Genomic DNA, 23,309 nt, shown 5'->3' with positions numbered 1-23,309 from the left:
TGTTAGGGTAAACGATTAAGAAAGTGATTAGTTTAAATATGTTCTATTTCATCATTTGATTAAACTTTTGGTTGATCTCTTGCTGAACATCTGGGTTTCTAACTTTACCTATTTACAACACTGTTCTAACTTTCCTAGACTATTCTATTAACTTCCTTTCTATATATTATGTAAAGTAAATAATTTCATTTTGTTTTTTATTATTTTATTGATATTAATTTAAATTTAATATGTAGTTATTCATTTTTATTCTATTAATAATCAAGAGCTGAAATACTATGTTTTAAATAAAGGTTTTCAATCGGGTTTTACAGCGATTTAAAATTACATTACTATATGGTTTTGTAACATTTGTAACTACTAATTTCACAAAAAAATGTGTATGCAAATTTATACTGCTATAAAAACTTTGTATTTTGGATTGATTATAGATATATAATAAAAAAATGAATAATTCTACATTTTTTCATGTCACATAAGTAAGTAGTCAATAAAAACATTAAAATGTTACAAATTGCTAAATACTTATATATATATTTGCATTAGCAACAAAATTAATTTTTAAAACATCATTATCTTTAACATTGTCATGTCACCTTTGGTATCTCACATCCATCTTTCACAAGTCTCCCTAAACATCAACCGATCATTTTTTTTCCCAATTTACTCTCCAATATTTCTTTAGACATTCTTGTATCCTCCATCCTTTTAATATGACTCAGGTGCAGCTTATCTATTGTGCATTAAAAGATTTTACTCTTTTCTACCGCTTACAGATCTCCATTCTCTTTTTGTTAATACTTAAGAGCTCTTCTTAAGAGTTTTCTTTCAAAAAACCTCAAATTGACAAGAGGCCTGGTCAATATAATGATATTGACCAGGCCTCTGAATTATTTAACAATTGCTCATAAAAAGTTTATCGTACTCATTCTGATATAGCTTCTTGCTTAAAAATTTGTCTTAAAAATTTTATTTCTGGTAAAGTAAGCCCTGTTATCATGCCGTATCCTTTGTTTACACTACTTACTCTTTCTGTTATCCCAATTTAAGTAATTATAAAGTATGTAATGTTATTTATAAAGGGATATACTCAGGTTGATTTGTAAAATATATTTACACAATTTTACATCACATAATGCTCTGTACAACATAAAGTTAACTACATTGTAGAAAGGCCATCATCTTGTTTCACTCTCACAAACTACCTTTTTCTAATAATAAAATCTTCAAAGATACCCAGGAAACACTTTTTTCTTCCACTAACATCGAGCTGTCATTTATTTTACTTTATGTCTATATCCATCATGAAGTTTTATGTATAGATTAACAGTTATTGACAATTTATTATTAGATTTATATTTTCTTCTTCTTCTTTTTCTTCCTCTTCTTCTTCTTCTTCCTCTTCTTCTTCTTCTTCTTTTTCTTTTTCTTTTTCTTCTTCCCACATCAATCATAATAGCCATTTCAGAATGTTAACCAGCAGCAGAATAACAAGATATTTGTGATATCCATTATCCGACATTATATTCCACATCATAGGTCTACAAATGTTGTCGAAAGCCTTTTCCCAATCCACACAGGAAAGATGTTAGAGATGATTAAATTTTCAGTGTCTCTCAATAACCATTCATAGTGTTTGCATGATCAATGCATGATCCACTCACTCTTCCTGAAACCCATCTTGTTCTCCCCAACTAAAGAGCCTGTCAATCCCACATATTTTGTAACCTGTATCTAACAAATCGATTCCTTGATAATTATTGGGATCAGCATGTTATCCTTTCTTGAACAATGAGGTTACTCCAGACTTACCTCAAGCCCTGTGAATTTTGTAACTCTTCCAACAAATATTTATACAAGTGTAACAACTTCATATGCAACAGTAATCTTCCATATTTTATCTATTCCGCATTGACTCCATTTGGACCTGGCGATTTTCAATTCTTGATATTTTTAATTATCTGCTATAACTCATCAATAGTTAGTTCACATTGATCTGGCAGGAGGAACACTGAGCAAAATTCTCTTTATCTACATTTCTATCACACTACAAGGCAGCATAATGTTCTTGTTCACTTCTCTTTGAAACACATTGTAGCCGCATGTGTTCCCTGTTTTCCTGACCCATCATTTTCAGAAATGTATAAGCTAGTTCTTGCTTACCATGCAAATCTTGCTTTATGGTATTTATAAATTGTTCCCAAGATTCCTGTTGAGCACATCTGACAATAGATTTAGAGTGGTTTCTGGCTCTATTATAAGAAAATCGAATTTCTTCTGATGGATCATTTTGCCCTATTCTATACCAACGTTGCTTCTCTTTTATGGCACTTAATATCTTCTCATTCCAAATCCTCAGGCCCCCTCCTCTTATGTAATTTCGATTTCATACAAACAGCCTCATCGACTCCTTCTTCAATAGTGCGACAGAGGTTATCTCATTCCTCATCAATATCTTCTACCATTGGTAAATTCATTAACTTTCTAGTTAATCTTTTTTGGTATATGCCTTTAATACTCTCATCTCTCAAGAGTGATACTTTAAAAGCATTGTCTTCCATGTTCCTTTCTGCAACAGAGGTATTTCCAACACTTAAATAAATTCAATTTACCAACCAGTAAGAAGTGATCTGAAAACAGGTCAATTTCACGGAGTATACATCTCGAACCTGACTAGGCAATCTCTGTTTAACAACAATACAGTCTATCACTGACCTACTCCCTCTTGTGGACCATGTGTACTTATGTATATGCTTTTTATGAAAAAAGTTGTTTGTTACTTATAAGAGTTGTTAAAGGTAACAAAGTCTTTCAATCTCTTTTTTAAGTTCCTACACATTTAGGAATAGGTAGGTTCCCCACTCTACCATTCAAATCACCAAGCAGTATGATATCATCACTTGCACTGACTCCATTGAGTAACCGTTGCATCTGTTTGTAAAAAATTCAGATTCTTGTTTCTTAACATGATCCATTGATTCATCTGGGCCATAAGCCACTATTACTATAAAGTTTCCCCTACCTTGTTTTATTTTTGCCATTCTAATCTCCTATTGTTCACCAGCTTGTAATCTCTAACTTTTTCTTCCAAACTTTTATCAATTAAAAGAGCAACATCTCTAGTAGCTTACTGTGTCTGGTTAACCTTACTATACAACATCAAATAATTGCCTCTGTAGTAGCTCCTTTTCAACTTCTTTCTTGTTTCCATTACACCTGCCAATTTTTTCTTATTTTCTTGTAACTTCGTAACCAATTCCATCTCCTTATATTGACACTCTTATATTGACACTTCCCCCCCTGACACTCTAAGTAGTGATCTTAATTGTTTCCGATATCCATTTATTTTTAGATTTTACGTTCCAATTCTTTTAATCTGATTAGTCCTACACATTTCTGAGGCCAATAAATGCTTGCCAGTAATAAGATTTTCCCAGGCTGCATTATGAGCACTACGCTGTGAACTCTTCATGGTAGGCATGCCACCTCATTGTAGCCAAGCCTACAGTATTTGTTGTCAGGGTTAACTCCAGATTCATTTGTCCTCATTGCCATCGGGAATGAATTACTCTTCTGCCCCTCAGACCATCGACCATTTACCTTCAGCTGTTCTATTTAATGGCAGCACATACTTAACGTGTCTCCACATCATTAACGTGTCTCCACATCATTAACGGATATGTGCGACTTCCTTTTTTTACCTTGCTGCAGAGTATCCCATCACATCTTCCAATATGGCCTCACTTTGGGACTGTTTATTTGAATAAATCTTATTAGAGCTACCCTTCATATCTGGAAGTCATTTGCTATCTGCCACCTGCAATCCATCCAGTAGCTGAGGCTTGCCCCAAGAAGTTAAGACATTCCATACTTTATTTTTGTCCCTCTTTATATGCAGAAACTAAGACATTTCATTTTTTGAATGTTTATGTCAGTTGGTATCCGATTAATTATTCAGTTAAGTAATTTTTGTATTTCAACTGCTTTTGATGTTACTGTATGTTGAAATGAAAATGTCCTTAGAGTGTCAAAAATACATCTAACAGAAAAATTATTTTTTTGTGTTGTTTAAATGTAAATAATTGTTTTATAATGCTATTTTCTTTAACTCTCTATTAAAGTGAGTTTAGTATTTTCTTATGGATTTATTAAAATGTGTGGTAAATAAAAAAAAAGTGTTGTACATTCCAGCTGGACCATGCAATCTACTTGTTTTTCTCCTTAGAGAGCCATCGTGTGTGTGTGTGTGTGTGTGTGTGTGTGTGCGCGCGCGCGCGTTAATATAAATTCAGTATCATGCATCAATTTCTCCATATAAATTTAGCCAAGTTTTGACTTCATTAGTTGCTTGTATAATTGAAGCCTACTTCAACTTTTTTTTTTAAGAAATAGTAATAAAAAGGAAAAAGCAATTACAGAATCATAAATAAAACATGCTTTCGATATAGTACAGAACATACATGTTTTATTTGCTAGTATAATTGTGTGTGATGATTTTCCATTGATTAAATTCATTTTTATCATTTTGAAAATATTATTTTTGTTTGGTTTTGTAGTACTTCATAAATTTATATTAAAATAAGCGAAAAAATTAAGTTTTTAGATAAAAAAATGAGATAGGTCAAAAGAAACTGTGTTAAAACTTTTGTAAGACCTGCACCACTAAATACAGATTGATTATAAAGTAAAAATAGAAATGTTTACCTAAATGTTTTGATTAATAATTAAAAATAATAAATAAGTGAAATCCAAATACAATGATATAATGATAATTAAGAAGGCGTTAATGAAGATTGTTTGAGCACATATGTATACATATAAACAAAAAAAATTAATGTTATTCTTTAATGTTATTTTATAATTTTTTAATTAGTTTTATCTTAAAGACTTGTTTACTGGAATTGAAAATATATCCATCATTCTAATAAAATACATGTGTTACATGGATTTATAATTTATTAAAAATAGTGATAGAAGCATAATAAGATCCTTTCTATTGAAATACTGTGCTGAGTTACACAAAAACAAAGGTTGAAAATCTTCAGATCATATTTACTAGATGACTGGGTTACCTGTTGATTCATCTCTTAATGACTCGATTGTTAAAATCCTTTAAGCATGGTACATCCTGAAAATAAATTCTTAAGTGTGGTTGACAGTTTCATCAGTTGTTTTCTTTGTGAGATAACCAGTTCCAAACAAAACTGTGATCACCTGTAAAGAAAGAACAAAATTGTTATTTTTACTTGTATACTGATGAAAAAACAAAAAAATAACAGTTTTGTCAATTTAACCATAATAAAAGTGAAATTAATATCTCCATTATATAGGAATTTGCATGTTATTGAAGATCTCTTTATCTTTCTTTGGTCTAGTTATTCAGTTATTTTATGATTCATCATATGCATAACTGATTTATTAACAGTTTAATGTAAACTGTTAATAAATCATTAACAGTTTACATTTGTATTCAGGAAATTCTAATATAGATTTAATAAGATTTTTAGGAAATTTTTAAATTCTTTTACAGTACATTTAAGAATATACATAAGGACATATAACATTACAACATATAACATATAATGTTATGTATGAGAGATTTGATCTAGATCATCCCAAGGTGATCCAGCTACACGTATCATTGGCATATAAATTCGATTCCACAAGGTTACCTAATTTTCAGAACCCACTTTTTTTTTATTATTCATTAAATTATCCAGTTCATACATAATATTACATGTCATGTAAACAGTTGTTGCAGTGCATAAATGAAATCACACATACTGTTATGTATATATGCTTGTTCATGTGTTTGTCTACATCCCCATTTATATTTGTCAGTCATATTTATTTGTATACAATAGGTTTTTCACATATACATACATAAATACATAAAAATACCATAACATTTTTTATTTCAGTTTATTTCTTATTAGTTTTTATTTTTGCAGGGAGCGCTTTATACTCCCTTTTACTTTGAGTATATATTTTTGCGTGTCAGGGTTTTTAGTTTTTTAATTAATTTTTAAGTGTCCAGTTTTTTAGAGAACAAATATCGTACCCGGGTAATGATGACACCAAAGTGTTTTTCACTCCAACAAAAAAAAAAAAATCGTTGAGGATTCATATGAGTTATTAATTATTATTAAATGTATTTTTAAGACTATATTCCATGTAATTTCTTATAGGGTTAGATTTTCATATTTATTTACTTTCAACATTTTTTTATTAGTTGGGTCCCTTTAAAACTGTATTACTTGCATGCAGTATAGTGTGCTCATTGCATTGCATGAATGTACTTTTACCTGAATTGGACTGTAAGAGGTTTGTTCAAAAAAAGACTGAACGTTTTTAATTACGTGCCAACGAAGATATTTAGTGACTTGCAGTTGGCAGCAAGTCCCTAAATATCTTTCTTAAATATTTTCTAAATTTATTTTATCTTTTCTAAATGTTTTCTTTTTGTCCAGCATTTTCAAACATTCAGTTCTCTACTTTTTTGTTGTCCTATTTGCCATTCCATTATATTCTCTATAATTCTATTGTATGATCATTGTAAAAGTTCCTAATATTCTATTGGTAATACTGTTCATATTCTACCTTTATTTTTAATCAGTTTTATAAAGTACTTTGTGGTTGTTTATAAAAGTAAATTATATAATAATTGATGTACAAAATTAAAATTTTATTATTTATTTCTATTATAGTGCAAGACTCTAAACTTAAGCTTTTTTCATATTAACTTGCATTTTTTAACATTTTGTTATGTATATTAGTGTCATATTAATTCTTTGAAATGTCCAGAATATCTGGTATCCTTTTCTTCTCACGTACCAATAAATTATTTTTTCATTACCAAGTAATACATGATTACTCATTTATTTTAATGAGGAAGATGAAGAATCAGATTCATGGAAATCAGACACAAGACTACCTAATTTAAAATTTAGCATTCATCATTACACAAAGTGGTATACTACACCTATTATAGTTTTATGAAACATGAAGAGCTAATGTATTTAATTCTTATGTTTTTGTATTGAAGAAATACAAAAACATAAAATACAAAAACTACATAAAACTACATTTTATGTAGTTTTTAAAAACTATTTTTTCTGCTCTGTAATAGAGTTTTTTAACTTTTTAATTTAAGAGTTGTAGTTCTGTATCCAGTTGCGATTTTTGTATATATATATATATATATGTTTTTAAATATTGTTATTAATTTTCAAACATTCCTTAAACAGCTGAAAGTAATTAAGTGTAACTCTATCGCCCAACCCATTTCACCTTTGGATTGAACTATAAAATACATTACTCTGGTGTGGGGAAAACTAATCATTTAATATTTACTTTTAGTGTTTGCAAATTTGGCAGCTAGGTTAAAGTTTTCTTAGAAATTTGCCAGAGCTAATAATTTATTTTTTTTCCCTAGTGATAAAGTTGAAAATTATTCATTCTTAATCCTATACTTTTTGGTTATAATATATAGTTCCATAATGATTTCTTGTTGACCATACCTATTCATTTTGAACCGTTTGAACAAAAAAAAATGTTAACTCTACCTCTTTGATAAACATTGAAAACTATTTCCATCATATTCACTTTAGAAGAAATATAGGTTCGACATGTCATAAAAAGTTGAAGTATAGAAATACTTCTTTTCGAAGTTAGAGTTTAACTCATTCACTCTGCAATATGATTTTAAAACTTATTATACTCTGATAATGTTACATTAAAAAATAGTAATAAGAAATATGAAACCACTTAGAAAAGGAGAAGTTAAAAAATGTATAAAAATAAAATTATTAGATATAGTGGTGCATTTCAATCAAAATGTTGTTCAAAAGTATTTCAGTATTACAGTTTTCAAAGTATTTCCTGATATTGTTATTTTAACATTTTAACATAAAAACAATTTTATATCAAGTCCAACCCCTTTCAAGTACCTTTCCATCACATCTTAATTAAGATAAAAAAATTACCTCTTAATTTTTTCAAATCTCTAATTCAGTCTAAATATTCCTTATTCAACCTAAATCTGTTAATAATTTAAATATTTTTCTGAGATACAAAACCAGTCACTCAACATATACATGAATTTAAATTTATTGACTAGTTTTGTTTAGAATTTCGTGATTCACTGATTTTTAAATGTCAAGATATTAGAATCTTGGTTGGTTTTCATTTTTTACTAATAGAAAATACTTTATAAATAACATGTGTTCTAGCCCAATGGCTAGATATAGAAATAAGCTACTTGAACCACTCAAAGTGTGATTTTTATGATTTTCACCATTGTGAACAGAAAAGTACATAGATTGTTAATATCATCATTAAATAGTTATTATTCTGTTTGTATTATTTGTTTTTTGCTATTATCCTATGAAAACTATTCAAAATCGCCAAATAAGTGACTAATTTTACTCCTAATACTATTTATATATAATGCAAGAACAATTCTACATATGATCCATTATTGTTCTATTCAATTCTACAGTATGAAAAAGTAATTGCAGTCTTACATTATCATTAGTGTCATGTAGAAAAGAAAATACAGTACATGCTTTTCACTATGTTGTAAATAAACACATTCATCTAACTGAAGCTCAATCTTTACTACTATCACTTAATACTATTGAATATGATAAAACCTCCTTAAGTAGCCGTTATTTGGGGTCTTAAGTGGTTATTGACCAAGACAGCTATATAAAAAGAGGTGAAGGATTAATAGTGATAATAAAAGGTGTTAAAATAAAACATACAAGCATCGAAGCACGAGAAGATACATCATATGCAAATATTAAAAATGGATAAAATTGAATATTAGTATGACCAAGTTTTGCACACGAAAAAAAAAAATATATATATATATATATATATCACAGACAAAAGTATAACACAGTTTTCCACCAACATTACAGAATTCAATAATCCCTCTTATGCTTATTGTTTTTCCACTTTAATAATGCTTTTGAGGGTTTACCTCGTCAGTTAGTAAAAATGTTTAAAATCACACATTAAACTCAAACACATTAAAATTGTTGCACATTATAAAAATATGTAATCAAAAAATTAAAATAAAATATTTCATGTGGCCTTGTATATTCTTGTTTATTTTTCTAAAATATTTGATTTAATTTTTTATTATTAACACACCCTTTTACAATTTCTATTATTTTTAAATTTGTATCCAAATATATGTGTAATAAGAAATACATTGAAAATTAATAATCAAGACCTGAAATTTATCGATAATAAATCATCATTAGAAATACATATCAACAAAATTATGTTGAGTTTAAGAGCAAATTTTAAACACAAGATAATACTTTGCCAATGGGATTTCCATTATTGGCAGTTATGTCCGAAATTTATTTCAGAGTTTGAGAATAGGATGGTGTCTATGGTATTACCCACATTCATAAAATTCAATTATGGGTTCGGTATGTTAATGAAATTTTGATAGTCTATGAACCTATTATAAATAATGAACATTTAATAATTTAAAAAAACTAATTCTTATAATTTAAAATTTACCTTCAAAACGGACTTATACAGAAAAATAAATTTTTTAGATGTTGACATAGAAATTAGTTAAAGTAATAAAATTATAACATCCAGATATAGGAAACCAACAACTAGTAAAATAACTCGAAAAAATAAAATAAATTACTAGTAAAATAATTTGAAGATCGAATCATCCTTGGGCAGACAAAATTAATTAATTTGGTAAAGAAATGATAAGGAAATGGCACAAAATTGGTCATATAGTAAGAACTACATATGAAAGATGGCCAAAAAGATTGATTTAATAGTACCTACAGGATTTGACAGATTTAGTAAGGCATACCAGAGCTAGGATGAAGAAATGAAAAAGATATGAGGATGAAGTATCCGGTATAGAATAGCATAGGACTAGAGTGTGTGGGATGGAATAAAATATGTATATGCAAACAGATTAATTATTTAACACCATTTTCTATTTTTGATTTCAATTAAAAAAAGATTGGCAATAAAAAGAAAAGAAAATATTAAATTATTTCAATCTCAGAGACATTAAAACAAGAAAATGAGACCTTACCACAACACATGCCGATTGTAGCAAGTAATTAGTAGATTTAAGTAAAATATAACTTCAGCAATTTGCTTCTTTTTTTTTTAGCGCATTTGACATAATAAAATAAATGGTTATTACACAATATCATTACTTACAAATCAGGCTGAGGCTGTAGTTTATCTTCAGGCTGTTTAGCTTCTTGGATATCAGCTGATTTTTTATCATCTTCTATTTTGCTGTTTTGCTCAACAGTTATTTCTCCATTAGTAGCAGCCATCATACCTTGACTTGATAGGAACCTATACATAACACATTATAATAAACACTCAAATATCACTTGTTACAAAAATCTATACTTACAACCAGTGTATAACCTTTATAATGTGATCGTCAGAATGAATGATCACTTTCTGTTTCTAGACCACAGCGATTATATTTTTTCTCAATGAGAAATAAACTCTCAACTCCCACTTTAGTTGATGGCCAGCCTTAGACAATAAATTCAGGCAGATATGGACTTGGGTGTAGATTCATGTACAAATCTGATAAAAAGTCTTGTATAATAACGGAATAACATCAAACTATTTTTTACTGTACAGCCAGACTTAGGTGTAGAATTATGAAAGTAATGGTGCTTCCTATTGTTCTCTACATGCAGTTTCAAATGTGCAGTGTCTACCTAAGTTATCTCTTTGAAGGTATATTTACTGGCATTAAAAAAAAAGCTTGGGTTACCACACAAAATCATAATAGACCTGAGCCAGCCCAGGTTTCTGTAGTTTGTTGATTCAGTGAAGCTGCTACTTTGTGTGATGTACCAGTTGGACTATGATTACTAATTGCAGTATAGTTGGTCATTCCTAAAGTTCAGAGTGGGCTCAGGATAAGGTCTATTCCACAAAATATGCAGCACTATCAGCTGCAGAAAGGTGGTTAATTTTCAAATCCTTGGGATGAGTACGCTAGAAGAATGTTGATTGGTGAGCAGCACTTCATTTTTTCTACAGTCTACATGGACAGGACAAGAATAATAGCCTCTGGATCATCTAGATAGCAATTGATGGTGTACATATTTGCATAATCTGGTTTGCTATACCAGGAAGCATATGTGTTTAACATCAGGCAGGTGATATAATTTTGTCAGATCAGTTTCAATGAATGCAATACATTTTAATTGATTTATTAAAACTAAATATTCATCTGTGAGTTTTAACAGTAAAATAATATACTATTATATTATTCTCCAGTACATTGTTATGATATTTATGCTGATATATATGTATGTAATGATTGCAGTTGTTCTGATCAACTTAAGGACTGTGGTAAACATAGAATGAATCTTACAAATTCTCAATAATTAATAGCAGTACATAAAGTATTTTTGCAAAAAAATTATGAATTAATAGTATGTATACATTGAAAGTATAAATTATTTTACTAAAGCTAACAATTTTCACCTATAACAATTAATAAAAAGACTTTAACATCAATATGTATAGAAAAAAGCAGAATTATATGAACATATATTTTAATTGATATAACCTGCTATGATCATTAGCCATTGAAAATGCCTTTAGTGAACTTCATTCTGCAACCTTATCTTTGGTAAAATGCCATTATTTCATACACTTTGATTTTCAGGATGTAACTCCTTGAGACACTTCAGCTGTTGTAAGGAATGCAGTTTATTCAGGCCAAAAAATATTTTCCTTACCTCCTGTAACATGTACAGGTGTCTCGCCCATCAATATAGTATTAACTGTGTTTACAAACTGTCGATAAAACATTACTGAGACATTTTGTGTTTCCTATTAATGCCTATAATGATACATGGTTGAGATGTGGCAATGTTTTGTGGATGACCAGGTTTAATTTCATGCATACATTTTTCCTTAGTTGAAGCAGTTTATAAACTACATTGTTTGATAACAAAACAGAGTATATGAATTTGTTGTTTTGCATTATCTGTCCTAGTCTTATAGCTTTGATACAAGTGAGGCTCCAAACAACAGCCATCAATCACTTACTTTCAACAAAAGTAATATGTTCTTTATAAAGTCAGCATCTGAGGTGGACAGGGTTAAGGTATCACTTCCATTTCAGTAGGATTAGCATGGTAATGTGAGATATCAATCAGAAATCATAGTATATTAATTTAATAAAATGTATTAATGCAAATGTAAATTGTAATGTAATTCTTATAGTTACCATGCAAAAGGCTAGTTCAATCTTCATTAGTCCACCAATCATTAATTGTTATAAAGCTAAGCAGCATTGGTAAGGTTTACAACACCAAGAATTATAGGGTAAGTGATTAATTCCTTTACAAGAATATAACAGCTAAATAATGATTAATACTAAATATTTACAAACTTAAATTAATTTTGGCAGTAATTAGAAGACTTCAACAATTCTTTGAAGCTATAAATTACAATAGTAAAATTAATACCAAAACATATAACAATCAGTTAACCACAAACTATAACGATAAAGTACTTACCTAAAATTATCCATTAGCTGTTGATCTTCATCATTTAATCCACTATTTACAACTGCACTGGGATTAGCATTACTGTCACTAAAGCAAGAAAATCACAATGAATTATATCAGAATACTGCAACACATCAAATGTGTACAGGACAAAAAGTAACTATTTTTACAAAAGTAGATTCAATTTAAAGAATAAATATATATTTAATACTTTGAACCAAAACCAATGGACTCCTAAAATATTTTCAATGGGTTGGTGGATTTTTTTAGTAATCAAGAATTTTCATTCTACTTGCTCTACTTGCTCAATATTTTTGAAACGTATAAAATTATTTTAGAATTTAAATGAACTCAATTTTATTTTAAAATGAACAGAAGAAAACTTACTACTAATATCTGTGATAAAAATTTCCAATACAATGGCAGACAAACTTCATAGCCAAGTTTCGAATCTACTGTCAAAAAATAAAAGAAATATAAAACACTGAGAAAAATAACTGACAAACTTACCTAAGAAATGAACTTGTTGTTTCTGGTTTAGTAGTAGATGTATTGGTTACAGATTCTTTAGAAAGAGCAACAGATAAAGTAGAATCACTTGTATTACTAGTAGTAGGGACGGAAGATAAATCAGTTGAAGTTGAACCAGTTGGATCTGATCTATCAAGACTGCTAGTATTATCTATAAACAAAAATGTAACGATGAACAATAAGATAGTTTAAAAAAAAATTAAATTTCACAAATAAAAGTGAAGGTATGATATTTAAAAAAAAATTGGTTAGTTGTTAAGTCTTAGTTAATTTTCTTAATTGGTAACACACAGAAACATTACCAGTATATTATGTGTATTATATCACGATTAACCATACATGCACTAAAAAATAACCATAAAGTTTTTAATGGTTGTTAATACTCTGTTTCAAATGGCAACTGGTCATTTCTCCTTCTTACTACCCATGTCTTTTGTCAGAGTGGTCTGATTTATCTGGATCGATCAGAAAAACCAGTAACTTTCTCACTTTCTAAACATTCACTTTACACTATTCTTCCACACTGAATTTCTCTAAGATAACATACTCTCATGTCCTTTCTCTTTATTTTTCTCTTAGATAAAATTTTACTTTTATTCAGGGATAAATATTTATTTTCAATCAACATATAATTGTTATTTTATAACAATTATAATGCCCAAAGAATTTTATAACATTATGCCCACACTTTCATTTCATTCAAATATAAATGCTAACAGGGGCATTTAACTATAAGAGTCATCATAATGAACTGTATGATAACATTGGTCAAATAAATTAGTATGTCTGTATGTTTGCTTATTCACATCTGATTTATATTGTGATGCATGCTATAGACCTATATATGATACAGAACAGTCAGTCATTTCATGTCAAGCCAGACATGTATAGACATATCTGTGAGTCAAGTAATGAGTAATTGAACATCATGAAATTTTCTTCAGTATGAGTTCAGCTTTTGATATGACTTGCTGTGTTCTTTAGTCGTGGTAGTGGTTTTATCATACACATAAAGATTGTTTCATAAATGATGCCATAAATTTAGTGAAAGATTTTTGACAGAACAACTTTTGGTATTATTTTATTGAACATCAAGATTTGTTAAGTTCTGTGTGTGTGTGTGTGTTTCATGTTGTGTTTTATTGCACTCCATGGTGAAACAATTTTATGAAGTATTTTAAGTAATTAAGTATTTTTAAATTAAAACTTAATTATTTTTGTAATTAAGGAAGCATTTTTGTAATATTTTTCAGTTTACTTTCATTCATTAAAACATTTTGAATTTTACAATGGATAAAAATCGGGCTTATACAAATTCTCTAAATATTTTTTGTTATGTTTGCAGAGAATTCACCACAAAAAGTCAGAAAACTGATTACAAACATTATTTTGACTCGGAAGACCAAGATATATCCTGGGCTCCACATGTAGCATGTATCAAGTGCTGTATTAAACTAACCCACTGGTTAAAAGAGAAAAAAGAACATTAGCCTTTTGCTGTACCTATGATTTGGCGAGAGCCTACTAACCATTATGATGCTTAACAAATTTTTACTTAACAAATGTTACTAGTTTCAATTCAAACAATAAAAGCAGCATTGTATATCCAAATGTTCATTCAGCTATGAGACCAGTACTTCATAGTGTTGATTTACAGATTATTCCACAAGTTCTTGGAAAGAAATTTCTGAAGGCTCAACTGATGAATCTTCAACTTCAATAGATATTAATTACATCCCAGAAGAATCAAATACTAAACCTCACTTCATCACACAAGCAGAACTGAGTGACCTGTGACTTACATTTATCAAAACAACATGCACAACTCCTAGGATCACGTCTTAAAGAAAGGAATTTATTAAACAAGGATACTAAAATTTCTATATATAGAAATTGAAATGAAAATTTACTGAAATATTTTAGAAGAGAGTTTAATTTGTTCCTGCCATGATTTTAGGGGGCTAATGTGTGAACTGGAGATTGAATATGTTATTAATGATTGGCATTTATAATAGACATGTCAAAAAGAAGCTATTCAAATAAATTTTCTTCTATACTGGTAGCAAATGTTGTAGGAATGAAAGAAACATATTAAAGTATGTGAAAAATTTGAAAAACTATTAACTATGATGAACACTCATGGCGAATCATTGCTGACCTGAACGTGGGCTTTTTCTCAGTCTCCAGAGTGGCTTTACAAAATATATGTTTCTTGTGTTCATGGAACAGTCAGGCTACAGATAAACACTACGCCGTTAAAAACTGGCCAAAAAGAAACCAGTTTACCCCAAGAAAGGAAAATGTTGTCAATATTTCCCTTGTCGAAGCAGATCGTATTATTTTACCACCTCTACACATATAACTAGGCCTCCTAATGAAGAACTTTGTAAAAGTATTAGATAAAGATGGAGACTGCTTTAAATATTTAGCTGAGGTTTTTTCACAATTAAGTGAAGCCAAATTAAAAGAGGGAATATTCATTGGGTCAAATATAAGAAAATTAATTTGTGAAAATATATTTAACAGAAAACTGAATCCTAAAGGACTAGCAGCATGGAAGTCATTCAAAGATGTCATTACTGGTTTTCTTGTAAACAAAAAAGCTGAAAACTATGATCAGCATGAATTACAGAAATTTAGGCTGCAGAATGTCATTGAAAATCCATTTTTTACATTCTCATTTGGACTTTTTCCCTTTAAACTTGGGTGACAGCAATCAACAATCAAAAAGGTTCTAACATTATCAAGGCAGATGGGATGAATCTACAATGAGTGACCATTGCTGGATGATAAAATGATAAGGCTTCTCTTAACACAAAGGAAAATAAAAAAGAAATTAAGATAAACATAAATGTCTGGAAAATAAAGGATAGGAATATTAATTGTAATTATTATTTTTGCATTCAATTATTTAAGAAGGTTTTCAATATTCTAAAGGGTCATAACAAAAAATTTGAGGGTGATGAAGAAAAACTGGTTTCACTTCAAGATTCAACATAAAAAAATACATTCTAATTCACCTACTTTCATCTCTGTTCCAAATTATTTTTTTTGTTGAATTACATCTAAAAACAGGTTCTACAGCCTTGTGCAAATTAATGTGAACAAGAGTATATTTTCAAAAATAATCAAATTTATTACATAAAAAGAAATGTTTATTACAGTATTTTTTAATACTTCCTCCTAGCTCTTTAATAACCATTTCAAATCTTTTAGGTATTGAATCCATAAGTTTTTTTTACATATTTCTTTAATTTCTTGATCATAAAACCATACCAAATCATCTTCTCCCATAAATTTTCAGTTGGTTCAGGTCTGGTGAATTTCCAAGCCAGCACAAACACTGAATCCCTTTTTGAGACATGAAAAGCTTAACTTTCTTTTTAATGAGTGGCAGGGGGCCAAATCTTGTTGAAAAACAAGGCTTTCAATTTCAAGTAAATCTGCAAGTTTTTGTAGTTCTGGTAGAGCTCTGTTTTCCAATAATTGGACGTACTTTTCACTGTTTATCATTCAAGAGATGGGTACTACAATTTTAGGTTTTAGTAACTGAAGCATCCCCAAAACATCTTTAAAGGATGTTTCACAACTTGTTTCATGTGTTTTTGGCAAAACCCGATCGTCATCGCTTCACTGCTTCTTCGCACATGTAACATGCTAGAAAATGACTCTTATCAGCAAAAAGGACTTTTCTCCAAATCTCAGCACTTCAGTTTTTGTATTTTTTGTTGGCCCAAAGAAGCCTTTCTTCTTCTTGTGTCAGTGAGAAGTTGTTTTCTTATAGGCCGTTGTGGTTTGCGACCACTTTTCAGAAGTCTTCTACGTACAGTAGAATTGCGAATTTTCACACCAGCTGATTCCAAGTCTTTTTGTAACTCAAAACTATTTTTGTGAGGTTTAATTTTACTTATTCTACGTAAAATCGCATCATCTAGGTGGTTTTACTTTTTCTTCCACAGCTACCTTTTCACTTTATTGTGAAATTGTTCCCATCTCAAGATTTTGTCTAATTGTCTTATTAAGTACACCTAGACTAACCTTACACTCTGCTGCTATCTGCCTTTGAGTCATACGAGTATGTTCATTGAGTGTTATTATCTTACTTCTTTTCTTAGGAGTTAAATGCTACTTTTCTAAATTTATTAACAAAATCACATGATCACTTACACTAGAAGAAACCAAAATAAAATAGGTAAGCAATACACATAACCTGTAAAAACAAAGATATTTTCAGCCAATACTTGAAATGGAGGGAAACATCCTGATCCCCTTGGGGAAGACACCCTCTACTGACCATTCAGCCCAGTCCTTCCAGTTTTGACTGATGTCAAGCATTGCTTCGATGTTATCCAGTCGATAAATTACTGCGGTGCAACTCCAGATCGTATTTGATGCACTCATACAGTACATGGAAGGCATCATACTGAATCCTACACTGCGGGCAAAGACCTGAATCCACCAGTCCAAACCCATCCGGTCTACTCCTGAAGGCCCCGTGACCGGTAAGAAACTGAGTTATATACTCATGCCTGATAGGCCAGTTTTACCTAGCCCTGATGGGCTTTACTGGAGATCATCTTTTACACCTCAGCATATGACATCTCTGTTGCCTTGGCCCAGGTTGCCACCGATGTGAATGCCACTATGACATTTCCATTGGTGGTGGTTAAAAATAACAAAACACATCTCTAGTCTCAAGCAAGACTGAAAACTATAGTTGCGAAAGAAAGTGAATCACCTACCTACCTACCTACCTGAAAGTTAAAGTGAATTTACATGCAACACAAACGTGAAATAAAAAACAATAACACGAAAATAAACCTAACAACAAAATAACTAAAATGATAAAACACTAACAAAACAAAAACAATACTAACAAGAATTTCCCCCAAAACTTATTTTTTAGCGAGTGGCAGGGATGGGGAAGTCAGATGTGTCAAAATATTTTGAGAAAGTTTTATCTTGGAGGTCTTAATAGAAATCATGTGAGGTCATGTATTCATGTATAAGAGGGAGATTTTTGATCTGTACTTTCTTTTCATTACATTGTAATTGAAGTTGTACATAAGGGTCACGTTCATATCTAGCACAGACAGACCCAAACATATCGGTTTGTCAAAATATAGCTTTTCCTTAGTGCACTGAACAGCACATAAGGTTTCATTGCAAATGATCCTATCCTGGAAAGTTGGTTCTTCACTGATTAGTACAACCAGACTATTTTTAGAGGACACTAATTTGATGTTGATCCTTTTTCTGACATTCTCTATAAATTTTCCAAACACGACATTATTCATTGAGTTCGATGTATTCCTTCAACCAGGGAGACTGCAACATTTTATGGACTTTGGTCACCTAAAGTCTGTTTCTAATTGCCTGTTTTAGGGTGGAGAAATGACATATATTTCAATTTGTTCCATAGTGTTGGTATGATTTTAGGATACTCTGATATTGGAGAGACCTCATTTGTAAGCAAAAAGGGTAAATCGCTGTGCGCATCATGGAGATGCAGAGGATATTTGACATCTACTGAAGTATATATCAAATCATTCCAGGTACATGAGGTATTTGTACGGTTGACTGAGATCGTACCCACCTGGGAGATATGGTTTATTGGCCTCTGGAAATTTTGTAACAACCCAAAATACCATTGCGGATTCGTTTTTCTAGAAGCATGTAGATGTCACAGTCTGTAATCAGTTTGAGTTGGTGTCTTGTTTTATGCAACATTGCATTGAATGAGAATCCAGGTACAATGAAGTAATGTACACAGTCTAATCTGTACTCCCTCAAACATAAAGATCTAAAATTTTCGAAAATGTCAGACAGGAGCAGCACGTCGCATTTGAGGTAGAGATTGCTGTACTCGGCCAACATATTTATTTTTAAATGGTCCCACACTCTTTTTGCATGCTCGTAGTCCTCTTCAGATTGCTGTAGAATTTCTCTTTCGGTGGGAGAGAGGTTTTTTTCTTATGTGAATTTATCCGTACTTGTACGGATAAACTCCTTTTTCGAGTAACTATGTTCATTTCCAATTGGTTAAAAAACTTTTTGATGTTATTAAATTTTTCGATTGGGAGGGATTTTACAAGACCATCAAGGCTGGAAGTCATAAAGCGATACGTATTGATGAAGCACAAGGTCATTTATACTCTTCGAAAAGGAAATGTACTTTTTGGTAGAGTTTGGAATCACGGTAATTCGTTTTTCATCGTAGTCCAGTTCTTTCATGATAAAATGTGAATCATAATTAGAAGTGTTATCCAATTTCCCTATTTGGGTTTTCTTGCAATACTAAAGTGTTTTTAAGTAAAAAGTAAGTCATACAGAATCAACATTTTATTGAACTTCTCACAATTTTGACTTCTTTTTCTCCTTTTATAATAAATTGATGGATGAGGACTACTTTTTATGAAAAATTTGATGTTTTCGTAGAATAAAATTTCTAAGCACGTTTTGTTTTTATTTCTTCAAAACTAAATGTTCTAAGAAATACAGGTTTTATAAGATTAATGCCTTATCCAATTTCTTATAATTACATACGATAAATTATTTTTGAAGGAAAACTGATCTTTCTTAAATGTTATTTATTTAGTAAATACAATTTGAAAGAATAAAAGAAAGATTTTTACAAGCTCAAAATCTTAAGACTAGAGCTAGTGGTTATTTCCAAAAGTGATTTTTATACTGACTTTAGGGTTGTTAACACCCAAGCCATTGATATTAAATGTGTATAATTATGTTTTGTTACTGATATATATATATATTTTACTGGCATTGTAGACTCAACATTAAAATATCATGTAACTAGAAAACAACCTAAAGCTATAATTTGGTAAATTTGCCCAAGTTTAATTTAAGCATTGACTTTTTAAAACAAAATTGCAATAGATTATAATACTGCAAAAAAGTACTGAAATTCAGATAAAGTTTTAGTAAATTCAATTTAGTATTAATGTGGTTCATATGATCATGTAATTGTTAAGAATAGTTAGACAATCCAAAATTCAAAGTTATTAATTACTAAAATATTGAACGTTAGAAAATTGTATTTCAATGCTTATTAACTCAGTAGTTTTTTTTTTCAAGAACTATTCAGTTTATAATGCTTGTTTGTAATTTACAGCCCCCCCGTTGATCAGCTTACCAATCTTCCATTTAACATGGCTGAAGAAGATGAAATAGAACGACAAGCTGAGCTATTCAAGCAGGTCTGTTCTGGGCGGCTTAATACTCTTAGCAATGATGATGAAAATGATGAGGAAGATGAAGATGATGATAAAGAGTGGTCTACCTTCCACAGTTTAAGCCCTACTAATAGGTTTGTACGTCTGTATAATTAATTATTCACCAGATTAGTGAAAGTGAATTGCTTATATTCTGTCTATACTTAATTATTCTGTGTGTATAAACCTTCTTTTTTCCTTTTTTTTTATACTTGAGTTATTAAAAATTTCAAATTGGTCATGTTAATTTCCTGACTTCACTCTTATATCACTGTTTTACAATAAAAAACTTTGCATTCGTAATGGTTATACTATTCAATATGCATTAGTGCAATAAAGGGATAGTTCATAAACATTATTACCATCCATTTGTAGTATTTTCATTACTGGAGATGCTAAATCTATTTAGATTTTATAAAAGACACACACCTTTATCAGAGAATGTTTTTTACTTTTTCTGTATTTGACTTCACACAGTGTTTCAAGAATATCTGGAGAATTCTACAGCTGTACAGTTTGTTAAGAAAATGTTAATATTGATGAGCAAAAACTTCACCCAAACTTGTTTATCTTAAGTACTCCTGAACACAAATAGCTCTATATCTTGGCAACCATTCTTGGCATTAGTAATTCTCAAACAATATCTTTTTAATTTTAAGAACAGATACATAAGATTGCAGTTATTGATGATACTGCTAGGTAGTGTGTTCAACGTTTGATGGCGCTTGTAAAAATGAATCTTGATGTGGCTGCTTTTTGAAAAAAAGATGCATGCTCTTTAATTATATCATTCAGATTTTAAAGAACTGTAGTAAACTAAATCTTTTTCTAGATTATATTCAAAACTATGTTTATTTATTCTTGGAATAAAGATTACTACAAGTAAAAGGGAATTACTTTTTACACATATTATTTTAACTAAAACCAAATGAAATACGAGGGTGATTTGGAAAGTAACCTCTGTTTAGCTATAAATAAAATCCTACAGCTTTTAACTAATTTTCAACATAGTCATCATTTAGACTCGAGCATTTCTCATAGTGTTTCACTAATTTACCAATACCTTCATAAAATTCAGCTGCCTGGGTACTTTCATGCCATTTTGAAGTTCGTCATTGTCATTGAAGTGCTGCAACAAGCCATTTCTTCATGAAAGTGAAGAAGTGTAAGTCACTCAGCACCAAGTCTGGGCTGTAAGGGTGATGATAAAAATGTCCCATTGGAATTGATTCAGACGTTCTTGAGTTCTTCAAACACTGTGAGGATGATTGTTGTCATGCAAAAAAACAACACTGAATGACAGTATACCCACGATGTTTGTTCTGAATGACTTGCCTAAGTTTTGTCAAAGTTTCACAGTAGTCTGCTAAAGTGATCATTGTACCACATTCCATAAAATTTTCTAAAACTTCCTTGGCATCCCAAAAATCGATAGCCACAACCTTCCTCTCTGATAAAGTTCAGTGGAATTTCTTTGGCTTGCATGGAGAATGGATATGGCCCCAGGCCATTGACTGTTGTTTTGCTTTGGTATTTGCATAGGCCAGCCAACTTTTATCCCCAGTTACAGTTCTCTTCAAAAAACTTTCTCCTTTTGTGCCAAAGCATGAAGTAAGTATAAGGCAAAGCCCATTTGTTTGGTTCAATGGATCTGTAATTATTTTTGGAACCCACCAAGCACAGAACTTCCAGTAGCCTAATTTGTCGGTGACAGTCTCGTACAAAACTGCATGAGAAATTTGCAGGAATTGTTCAGAAAGTTCAGAGATTGTGAATCTTCGATTTTCACAACTTTTTCATCAATTTCACTGATAGGATCATCTCTCGCAGCAGAAGGTCTACCATTCTTCTTGGATGTTAGTCCTTTCCTTTCTAAAAAATCCATTGCTGCACTACACCATTACTCATAATGTTTGACTCATACACAGTACGCAACTGATGATTGATGTCTGCTGCCAAAACATTTTGTGCCCAATGAAAACCTTATGACTGCACGCATCTCGCATTTCACAGGATTTTCTTTTGCAGTGCTCATGTTTTTAGGTTATAACCAAGCAAACGGGTTAAAGTCACACTGACATAACTGGAAGCACACTGATTCAGAGAGTCAATGTGTCAATGGCGGTGCCACTAACACTACTACTAGGGCTATACTGCAACAGAGGTTACTTTCCTAACTGCCCTCTTATATGAAACAGTCTGTATCAGTGAGTACGTTTATCCAGGATTTTTACATATCCATTATTATAACTTTTCCATTTATTAAATATATTACATTGAATAGACTACTTCAGAAATTACAAAAACAGAAAATAAAAAAACCTGAAGATAGATAAAAGAAATCTTTACAAGAGACACAGATTTACATATAAATAATTTTTATGCTTTTCACAAGAAATTTGTCAGGATATTGGAAAATAATTCATCTTTTATTAATATAAATATTAAAAAATTAAATTAAATTCATTAAAGAAAAGTATTAAGTGATGTATAAATATGATAAGTTTTTTTTATGTATTTTTTTGCTTTGTAATAAAACATATCTTCGTTTACTCCTTCAACTTGCTTATTTTTATCGATTTTTATTGTTTAATTTCTGTGTAAAGTTACTTATAAATCAAAGTAAGCAGGAAAAAATACTAAAAATATTGACTAGACCTTTAACTATTTGTTGTCTATCTAAATAATTGCTGGCCTAGTGGCTAAGCAGGTGTAGGACTTATTAAGTAATTTGAAGTCCCGTTGATATGTAATTTCATTACTGAACTGATATGAATTCATGTTTTTATTATTAATTAGTAATAGAAACAAAATAGTCTTTCTTACCACAGGCATTGTTCTTTGAAAAAATATTAATTGCACTATTCTTTTGCAGTTAAATACATAAGGGAGCTTTGATTTAAAATTAGCAATTTTTTTTCTTAATTCAAAAGTGATAAAACAGAATAAAACCTTCATTAATTTGTGAAGTTATACTAACAATAAAAATTATATGTAA

General features: G+C 30.3%; 2 protein-coding genes across 2 annotated transcripts in view; one reads left to right on the top strand and one right to left on the bottom strand.

Moving 5' to 3' along the window:
• LOC142329127 (uncharacterized) overlaps nt 1–23,309 on the top strand; it is a 134,932-nt gene that overhangs the window by 109,794 nt on the left and 1,829 nt on the right. Inside the window, exon 3 of the mRNA XM_075373464.1 lies at nt 20,212–20,406. Coding sequence (XP_075229579.1) covers nt 20,212–20,406 — 195 coding nt within the window. The remainder of the gene's footprint in view (nt 1–20,211; nt 20,407–23,309) is intronic.
• On the bottom strand, nt 4,973–18,733 carry LOC142329089 (uncharacterized). Its single transcript, XM_075373427.1, has 5 exons — nt 18,679–18,733; nt 13,062–13,233; nt 12,561–12,638; nt 10,216–10,359; nt 4,973–5,214 (listed from the first exon to the last, which is right to left on the bottom strand). The coding sequence occupies exons 1-5, from the start codon at nt 18,731–18,733 to the stop codon at nt 5,211–5,213; spliced, it is 453 nt and encodes a 150-aa protein (XP_075229542.1). The 3' UTR covers nt 4,973–5,210.

The sequence above is a fragment of the Lycorma delicatula genome, chromosome 8, assembly GCF_047948215.1.
Source record: "Lycorma delicatula isolate Av1 chromosome 8, ASM4794821v1, whole genome shotgun sequence".
Lineage (NCBI taxonomy): Eukaryota > Metazoa > Arthropoda > Insecta > Hemiptera > Fulgoridae > Lycorma > Lycorma delicatula.
The sequence above is the reverse complement of the archived record's forward strand: the minus strand, read 5'-3'. Positions and strand labels throughout refer to the sequence as shown.